Here is a 10,776-nt window from a genome sequence, read left to right as displayed (position 1 = left end):
ATATATATTTTTTTCTTTTCTTTTCCTTTCAGGTGGCGGGAAGTTTCAGTCTCTTTTTCAAAGTGGTGGTGAGAAACGATAGTTTAAAAGGTAATTTTTCTGTTCCTCGTATTTAAATATAATTTGATTTTTATCTAAACTTTTTTTTGTTTTTGTTTTCTGTATTTGATGAATGTTTGTTTTCTTTTTCATTTTATTTTGTAGTTCTATTTTGGGTAATCAGCACAGGGTGCGTAGAGTTTTTAAAAGGTGCTTATTTTCGATTTATGTTTTTTAAAAGCCTTTAAGGTGCTTTTTTCAATGGGTGTTTTAAAAAAGTGTTTAATTTTCCATTTTCCAAAATAAGATATTTTTTCTTTACCATGTTGATTTTCACCACGAATTATGCAAAAAGATATTGTCCTACTCAACGTCTTCACAATTAATTCAACCTCAATCTATTTCAGCGTACTGTTGTTCCGTAGAGTATGAAAACGCCATTTGTTTTATATGTTTGATGAAATACTTGCGGGTCCGCATGTGCGTATATTGAACTGGATTCCTTGCAGGGCCGGATTTAAGCTTGGTGGGGCCCTAAGCTACTGAAAATGATGGGGCCCTTATAAGTTCAATTCTATTTCTATACACCTAAAGTAAACTGTCACTATTTTTTATTGTTGAGTATTAACATTATGTTATTAAAAAATTTGATAATATTACTTTATTGTTAAATATATTAATTGTGATGAGACTATTATGTAGAACCTTTCTTTTGTTGCACATATATCTTTTGAACGAGGGGAAAAAGTTAGAAACGAAACACATTTTAAGCACAGAGTCAAAATTTGGCGTGCTGGGCAACTATATATTTAACAGAGTTTTTTTTATAGTATCATTTTGAATATATTTTATTTGCAATTTTTAATGATTTTTTTGCAAATTTTTTTCTCAATTGTTTTTTTTCCTTACGTTACAAAATCTATAATGCCGTACTGTAAGAATTATTCGCCAACTGTATTATTTCGCCAACTTTTCCGACCTAACCTATGGCCAGATAGTTCGACACCAGGATCTTGAAACTTTTTTTTACTTAATTACTAAGGAGAATTACATTTAACTTTATCTTTCTTTTTACCTCGCCAATCATCATGCAAACCCCTACTTCAGGTTTTTTTTTACCTTTTTTGGCAATAACAACTTTTCTACAAGGAATAAGCAACCCGGTGCAGGTGCCCTGGAAAACAACGCAGTTCCAGTACCAGCCACCATATGAGTTCGTCAAAAATTTCAAATTCACTGATTACTTATGCTGTGGATTGAATTAGGGAACAGGGGAGAAATGAAAACGGTGAGTTTGTACACGTAAAGGAACTATGTAAAGCATCGTAGCGATGACTTCGTTTAGGAGCAGGTGACCAGTAGTGTGTGTGTTAAGTGATTTGTGCCATTCACGTTCTGACGTCATTCACTGACTTGTGTCATTCACGTGATTTTCCTTTCGTAATCACTTTTAGTTTAAATATTTAAAAAGTTATATTTTTTCAAAGTATGTTTCATTTGAATTTGCTTCATCGTCTTCTGTTTTTAAAGTTCTCATCATAAAATTTTTCCAAAATTACATTATTTAATTCCTTTTGTACAGAAATCTGCTGACGCCGATTCCTTTTTTGCTAATAAATGTCGCAGTGAAAAACATCTCCTCAAATTATGAATCGAAAATATCGATAAATTTTCTTATTTTTCCTGTGACTCGTTCCCGCACTTTTTTCTTCTTCTTTATTTCAGTTTTCTTTTATTTTCTCTTCACTGGTGGCGGGAAGTTTCCTTCTCCTTTTGAAGGTGGGGAAGTCAAGCAATATTTTAAAAGGTAATTTTTCTAATTCTTGAATTTAAATATAATCTGATTGAGACTTTTTTATCTAAACTTATTTTTTTGGTTTTCTGTATTTAATAACTCATGTTTATTTTCTATTTCACTTTATTTTCTAGTTCTGTTTCGGTAATCAGCATTAATAAGTACAAGTGTGTTACAAGGCACGTAGCGTTTTTATAAAGTGCTTATTTTTGATTTTTAAAAGCCCTTAAAGGTGCTTTTTTCATTGTGTGTTTTTAAAAAGTGCTTCAGAAATATTTTTCTTTACCCCGTTGATTTTCTCCATGAATTATGCCAATTATACCAACAAATTTAAAAATTTTGTGTAAATTGTTCGATTCAACATTTTCACAATTCATTCAACCCCAATCTATTTCGGCGTAGCGTCGATCTGCAGCATAAGAAAACTCCAATCGTTTTACATACTCTATAAAATATTTGCGGGTCTTTATGTGCTTATAATGAGCTGAATTCAGTCTGAAGGTTTCTTGCTCTCTCTCTCATATGCTACTCTGCTGCATTTTCAAGAGATTCTCAATTTCAGGTTTCTTTTTACGCCCTCTTAAATCTCACGAATTTTCTCGGATGAGGCGGACAATTCAACATTGTCAAATCTTTTTCCTTAAAAGCAGTAGAAATTTTATTTCTCTTGTTAATTTTATCGTTTTCGAAGCGCTATCGTTTCCGTCAATGGCAAGCTAACCACCTTCTCGCTATATTCTATTTATAGACCAGTTCCATAATCTTTGAACTTGGCTTGGGGATCATTCACTAATTACGTATTTTCATGTTGGTCACCAGAGCAGTCAAGAATCTCAAAGCTTCATCACCTGAAAATTTCCATCACAGTTTTATTCATCAAATTTAAAAATTGAGTGATAATTTTGAGCGTAAGATTTTTATCTAAGGAATCGTCCACCAAGTGCATAAAATTTTCGTAAATTGTATATTATAACTTTATTTTTTACTTGTTACATATTTTTGTTTAAAAATTTCAGTTCTCTTAAGTTTTTTTTTATGAGATAACTCATTAATATCTAGAGGTAAGATTTTAAAAATGTATGAAGAGAGAAGCTTTCAATATTTTAAATGCATCAAAAAATCTTATGCTTAGTTATGTTGAAAAATTCAGATTCGTCATTCCAAAAAACTTTAATTCATCTCTTAATGAAATTAAAAATTCAAATAAATATTATGAGTATTGTAACCATTTTAGGGGCCATTCACCAATTTACATTTGTAATATGAATGTAGAGTTTTCCTAGTTTTTTAGTTTAAATCTTTACACATCTTTATTAATTCAGTATGATCAATAATATTGATTTTGTTAATGTTTTGGTAAATATGCTTTTATAAATAGCTTTTATTTAAATCTAAAAAATACACTCGATAACCTTTTTAAATAATAGCTAAATTAATTATAATATTGAATTAAAAATTTTTACATAGTTAATTATAAACCAATTATTAATTTAAAATTAGAATGAGCCATTCAATATTGAATATATTTAAAATTGTGTAATATTGTTTTGTTGTTTTTTTTTTTGCGGTCATTATAATCAAGAAAAGAGTTGTTTGCCAGAAACTAGTTATTTTATCATGATCATGTAAAGTCTTTGAAAATTATTTTGCATTTTGTTAATGTATTTATGAAGAATTTTCAACTGTAGGAAAAACAAAATTTTAATAGTGCGAATATACTAATTACAGAGTTGGGATTTTGACGTCAAAAACTAATTTTTGACTTGACACGTCAAAGCCCTGTCGAAAAGTGTCAAGAACCTGGGACACGTTTCTTTATTAGCATTGAGCACATTTTATGGGATATTAAATCATGCGCAATACTTCCATTATATACTAGTATAATTATGATTTATATTATTTATCATTTATAAAAATATAGCCAAAACCATTGAAATTATTAATTGATTTTTTTAATAACATGGTACAAGTCTTATAATATTGTCTAATCTTAAATTTAAAAAAAATATATTCTATATGTTTGTTATTATTACTTATTCGCAGTTTAGTAGAATCTTAGTATAATTTTATCATGCGAACGAGCTTTTGAGATAAATTCAGACAACCATAAGAAAACTTTCAGTCTCAATAAATTCCTACAAAATATTTTATTTTTAAAATAATTGTCACTTTGCAATATTTTTCTTTGTTAAAAAATATTAAATGCCAATTTGTGTATTTATTACTTTAAATTCTTTAACTTTATGAGTGGGACTTTTAATTTAATAAATTATTACTATTTCAATATATTTTGATTTCTAATAATTTTTAGCATATGTTCGTTTATTCAAGAAATGTGTATAATCAAAAAGAATTTGTTTATTTATTTACTTTACTTTCCAAAAATATTTTTGAAAATTTATTGTACTGAAAGAAAAGGAAAGAAAAACGTTAAAATTTTTGGAATTTCGATCAAAAAAAAACTATTTTCTTAGGAAATATTAGGAGCTGAGAATTTTCTGCACTCCTGTATATATGTACATATTTCCAATACATCATGACTATAATAGTAAGTAAACTAATTATAATTTTTAATGGTCACTTGAGGTGTCTCTCGTATGTTCAGGGGCAAAAGACTTTTGGACTTTGCACTAAATGTAAGACTGCTCAGGCTTCGCCCGAGCATATTCTAAACTGCATCGATTTTAAGATCGACGAGGTTTTTTCAAAACCTCATCTGTTTTTAGACTTTCTGGACATTTTTGGACTTATGGAATTGGTCTAATTAGGATGGACCTCTTGGGAATTAGAAACAACAACAACATTAAATTTCTTAATTACATGATATTTTATTATGTTATAATAGTTTTAGTATGTCAACATTCTGGTATGTACAGCTTCGCATCAATTTAGGTTTTATTCATACAAAACTGAAAAAGGAACTTAGAGTTCAAAAAACTTCAAAAAAATTTTTTTCTTCTCCTTTTTTCTTTCTTTCTTTTTTTTTTTGTAATTGTTTGCTTTGGAAAAAAAAAGAGTTAAAATGAAAGTAAATGAAACTGATTTTACATATATAAAGTAAGATGCTTGTTAAGTGCTCTCTTATAAAATAATTGTTTCTGTATTTTTATTTCGAATAATTAAACAAATTAAGGACTTTGATAAATTGCAATTTGACATATTTTTAAATTAGGGAAATTAGGGATTCTGACAGTAATTTTCAAAACAATAAGAGTTATATGTTAAATAAATTTCAGAACATAACTGATGAAGATTTTACATGTATGATAATTAAAAAAAAACTTCATATTTATAATAGCAATGTCGAAAGGTTTTTTTCGCATGACGATTTAATCTTTACCATCGATGTATCGAATATTGATTTGGCCGAATACGGAATATTTGGCCGCTGAATAGTAACCTTTAAAAAAAACATTCATATATTTTTTTTTTTTTTTTTACAGTCATTATTGAAAAATATTCAAAACTTATCTGTATTATTGGTATAAGGTAAAGAGAAAAGAAACTTTCACAGAAGTGTTTAGGATAATGAAAATAATTAGATATTAAGATAAAATATTTGTAAAACTATTTCCAGTAACGTATAGTTAAAAATACGATTTTAGATTATTCTTTAATAAATTGATTCAAATCCAAAAAAATCTAAATCCTCCACAAAAAAAACTGCGTCGAAAAATAATTTTCCAAATAATAGTTTGCCGAATATTTAGCCAAATATTCGGCTAACCGAATATTAGGCCGAATACCGAATAGTGGCCAAATATTCGTTACATCCCTAGTTAAAACCGTCAATTGTCATTAACTTTCCAACCCTGCCTAATTATTATTTTTTAAAGTGCTTAATTTTTTTTGAGCTCTTGAAAAGTGCTTAAAAGGGGTTCATTTTTTGGTTCAAAAATTTTGCTACGCACTCTGATGTATTATTTTCAGTTTCAGTTCGTTGAATTATTTTCATTTATGGAATTGTGCTAAAATCACTATCATTTCTGAAATTTGTGTATCATGATATTACTGAGTTTCAAATTTTCTTTTGTACAATTTTATTTAATCGCAGAATTTTAATTTTGTTGAAACTCATTCGTAATTTAATAATTGTAATGGGTTTCCAGTTTTCTGAAGTAGTTTTTCAATAATTAAGATTAGTAATTAGTACGTCATTTGTAAATAAATCGAATTGTCATAGAGTTTAAAATGTTCAAATTTTTTAGTTACGTGCGCATTCTTTTTAGTTTCATATTGTTATTTAGAGCTTTTGGCTCTGTTAAAAGTGACTTTAATTGAGGTACTTAACCTTTTATAACGTAATTAAATTATAACACTATTTATTAGCTTTAAAAACGTAAATAAATCTATATGCACTTAGGGTTGGCTTTTTTCCGGCAGAAACTGGTTATAACCGGCAAAAACTGGCAGAAACTAAAAAAACGTCTATATTAGTTCTAATAATTGCTTAATGACATTTTGTTTAAGTAAACTGAAAAATGAATTAAGTAAAGAGAATCTCATAGCTGTTTATAAAAAAGAAGTGACATACAGATTTAAACAGGCAGTTACTGATTATCATTTGCTAGCTTATATGCTGCATCCAAAGTATTTGGGGTTGAAATTATCATGTGCTCAAAAAAAAGTGCCAGAATTTTACTAGCCAATATTAACCCAGATTTTGTACCTTATGTCATAGCTTTGCAAAACAAATCGGTCCCATTTCCTGAAATTTATTTTTTCAGTCAAGTTTTGGCAACTACCCCAGCTGCTACATGGTGGTCCAGTTTTAAAAAATATGCAATAGATGAAAGTTTCACAAATCTTGCCTTGATGGCAATGCCTGCTAGTTCTGCTGTACTTGAGAGAATCTTTCTCAAATTGCTCGTTCGCGCGTAGCAAATTGAAACTGAATCAAAACTTGTCTTTTGTTATAGATTATTGCAGAGTGCAAACAATGTAATATTTGATTTTGAATGGTGATAATTTTGTAAATAAATTATACTTTGTTTAACAGTTAATTGTTTTTTCTACGAATTATCCATTGTATGTCAATCTCAGTACTTACTTTTATGTCATTTTCCGAATTTTTGCCAGTTTCTGCCACAAATGTGGCAGAAAAGGGTTTCTGCCATGCCAGTTCTAACCGGTTTCTACCAGTGTTTTTTAAACATACCAGGTAATTCTCGAATTCTGTTAGAGTTTAGGTAAAAAAAAATACACATACTACCGAATACCAATCAATTTTTTTTTTTTTTTTTTTTTTTTNTTTTTTTTTTTTTTTTTTTTTTTTTTTTTTTAGCTTAGTGTTCTTAGTTTTTATTTCGGAGAAGTATTGAAGATGCCTTATAATGAGTCTATACTATATTTAGTTGTAATAACTACTAAGAAACTCATTTTAGTTTTAATTAATATTTTTTTCATTTTTAATTCACTTTTAATTTTTCATACAAACACTTAATTTTACTAAACATGGATTAAACATGATAAGTTTTGATCCTTTTCAAGAAAAAAATAATTTCATAAATTATTTAGAAAATTAAAAGGATTAGATAATTAAATAAGAAATTATTTAAAAAATTAATAGATTATTAAAAATCGTTTTAGGGGATAACTCAAATATAAGAAACTGTTAGCTGTTATCAAATGTAATAAAAATATCTGTTCTTTTTTATTGTTCTTTTCTGGATCATCTAAAATGATATCATGTTTTATATCATATTTACTGAATTTATGTAAAATTTTTTATGGTGGGTTTTATTGATGTAAATTTTTCTACTTGACAACGAACTTCGGTGAAATAAGGGACATCTGAAAAATTTTCGTACAAATCTTGTAAAAACTGCCTGAACTGTCGGTGGTTTAGTCCTCTGCTCCTTATAAAATTTACTATTTTAATTACAGGTTGCCTGACATGGTTCATTTTTAAATGTTTGGATACCAATGATTCCTGATGAATTATACAGTGAAATCCCACAAAATTCCCTGATCTTTTCTGTTTTAATTTAGTTACAACGCCCGAAAGTTTGCTACGGATGGCAGGAGCGCCATCCGTAGTTGTGCTGCTAAGTATATTCCAGTCGAGTTCATATTCTGCTATCAAATGCTAAATTGCAGAATAAATATCATTTGCTGTTGTAGTACCTGTCAATGGAACGCACTTAAATATTTCATCAGTTATTTCAAAGTTACTGTTAATGCCACGTATAAAAACAGCAAGTTGAGCTGTATCGACAGTATCAGTACTCTCGTCAACAGCCAGGGAAAAGTTTGTAAATTCCTTAATTTTCTCCTTCAGTTGAAGAACCAAATTTTGAGATAAATCATTTATTCTTGAAGCAACAGTGTTTCTTGACAGCGAAATATTTTGAATTATTGACTTTTGAAATTGAAATGAGACATCGGCAACATTCAACATACAGTCTTTAATAAAATCACCATCAGTGAAAGGTTTTGATCTCTTCGCGATTTCTAATGCAATAATAAAACTTGATTTCAGGGCATCTTCGCTCTCTGTATTAGCTTTAGTAAACATCGATTGTTGACCTTGAAGTTTAGATTTTAAAGATGACAATGAGTCTATTCTTACTTTTTTAGTGTAGCAATCCAATTTTGATTTATGATTCGTATCATAGTGTCTTTTCAAGTTAAACTCCTTACAAACAGCAACTTGATTGCAAATCAAACACAGTGGTTTACCATTCCATTCTATGAAAAATATGCAACTTCTCATTTAGACTGAAAAAACTCTGCATTCACTATCAACTTTACGTTTTTGTGCCATTATGCCAAAATCGTAATAATTATGGAACTCGACACAATAATTATGGATATCGCAAGCGCACGACACAAACATATGCACAATACCTTCGCAGTACAACTAAAATCCTTCTCCGACAGTATCGATTCGATTAAGACCCCCCCACCCCGCTGGATCCGCCACTGATTGCGATCTCGGGCCGTATTTTTAACATGACTGTTCTATATTAACTTAATCTACATCAAAAATATTGAAATTTAAAACCTATCAATATATGACCACTATCGCATTAGTAATAAATACAGACCAAGAACAATTTTAAGAATTGACAATAAATAAGTTGGACAATCTTCATAACAATTTTTACAATGTCTTTTGCTATAAAATTTTTTTTTTCTTGCTTTAACTTCGGAGTCTCAAGAAAGTTTTTTTTTTTTATTATTCTCTTCTTTTCTCTTTCAATAGATTAAACATCATCCAGAATCCATTTTTTACTGAAGACTGAAATACAAATTGGAAATTAAATCAGACAGATGAAAACACTTTACGGCCACATTTTGGAATGAAACAGAATTGCTAAAAAGAAACTTTTGCCCACTAGATGGAAGCACTATTTGGCTCCAATTCCTGAACAAAACTNTTTTGTCATTCTCTTAATATTGATAATCATTGGGAAGTCAGGCTTTATGCATTCATGTACCCAGTCTTCACTAAGTTCAATTGGAATTCCTCTTAGGACAATCCGAAGATTCCTTTCTGAGGGGAGTAGATATGTATAGAAACCAATGTTTTTATCTTTCAGATAGTGCAGAATTTGTCTGTGCACGTTATCGTTGAATGGCTTTATATTATAGTTGCCATAAGACTCTTTTGCGAGGAAATCTTTAATTCCTTGTTCTTTAGCAAATTCGCTGAATTTTTCATAATCGAACTCACCGCTGTTTTTAATAACTATAGGGGGCGGTCTTCTTTGTCTACCGACTGTTTTAAATTCTTGTTCATTTGGAGCATCTTCTTGCGCTTCCATAATTTCTGATATGTTATCAATGGGTTCATCAGTAGTGGCAATTCTTTTATTTATGCTTTTTGTAGGAGAAGCTTTTCTCTTTTTTGTTAGATTTTTGGCTGGAGTGTCTACAGTATTTTCCTCCATATCTACCGAGCTATCTATTTCCTCAAATTTATCCTCAACAAATACATTAAACTTATTAGTCAGGGGAATTTGAGACATTTGTATTTTAATAGGTGACTTAGAATTTTTTGTTTTAAAGGGGATTAAGTTGTCTGGATTTGAACTTAATTTATCTGATTTGTTTTGACTTCCGCGATCTTCGCGACTCGCCTTAACTCTACGTGTAGGCTTGAAAGATCCGTTCTCGAGGGCTTGGTCATTCAGTTCCTCAAATCTAGTTTTGTAGTTTCCTAGTCTAACTATCTCATTTCCGCAGTTCGTAACTTGTTCCATGAGAACTTTGACATAGCCAAATAGACAATCGAACATCTGTTTTAATTTTTCATCTATATCCATTTGAGAGGTAGCAAATTTAATATTATCTAGTCCTTGTCCTATCGCAGTTAGGTCATTTGAGGGCTTAGAAATGGTGACCGCATGTACTTGGTCAGCCTAGTCTTTGAAGCTTATATTAATGTCACTATCCCTAACCATGTTGGGTACTAAATGGCTCCCAGGATGTCCGTACAGTTCTGGTGTAGCCGTCCCTGCCGGTGCCTCAAGGGTGCCAAGTAGCCCCGCATCCTGTGCCTGTGACAAGGCCGCGTTTTCTATTTCCCTTTCGTTAACGGGCCCTAAAAAGGGCCGGGTTGAATGGATAAACTCAGGAAGTTTGGTAACTAATGGCGGGATGCCCGACTGTTCGGGGGTCTGGCCCCCGCAACACTCGGACTGGCCCACGCTAGTAGCACCGACGTCGTCCATAACAACCGGATCAAGAGCGGACATCCTACTCCGACCGAGTCTGAAGTCTGAATCGGTGGTGCGCTTCTGCGCATTTCATGCACGCTGGCTTATCTGTGCAGGCTTTTTGGGTGAGGCCAAATCCTTGGCACCTGAAGCATTGGATTTCGTGGCCGCCGCCACGAAACCTTTCCACCTGGACGAGCGTATTCAGCAGTCGGTCTTGTTTAAAGATTCTCCGGTAGTCGGGAACATTGCTCAGGATAACTAGGAAGAGTGGGAGGA

At 30.8% G+C, this 10,776-nt stretch overlaps 1 protein-coding gene across 1 annotated transcript; it reads right to left on the bottom strand.

The window, feature by feature from the left end:
* Positions 1 to 7,922: 7,922 nt before the first annotated feature.
* Positions 7,923 to 8,549, bottom strand: LOC139425049 (general transcription factor II-I repeat domain-containing protein 2-like). The gene has a single exon (XM_071178046.1). The coding sequence runs from the start codon at positions 8,547 to 8,549 to the stop codon at positions 7,923 to 7,925; it is 627 nt and encodes a 208-aa protein (XP_071034147.1).
* Positions 8,550 to 10,776: the final 2,227 nt, after the last annotated feature.

The sequence above is a fragment of the Parasteatoda tepidariorum genome, chromosome 2 (assembly GCF_043381705.1).
Source record: "Parasteatoda tepidariorum isolate YZ-2023 chromosome 2, CAS_Ptep_4.0, whole genome shotgun sequence".
NCBI classification, from domain to species: domain Eukaryota; kingdom Metazoa; phylum Arthropoda; class Arachnida; order Araneae; family Theridiidae; genus Parasteatoda; species Parasteatoda tepidariorum.
Note: the sequence above shows the minus strand (reverse complement) of the source record. Positions and strands in the feature narration are given on the sequence as shown.

Coding starts and splice junctions, on each gene's coding strand:
- LOC139425049 (XM_071178046.1), bottom strand. CDS start 8,549: ATGAGAAGTTGCATATTTTTCATAGAATGGAATGGTAAACCACTGTGT.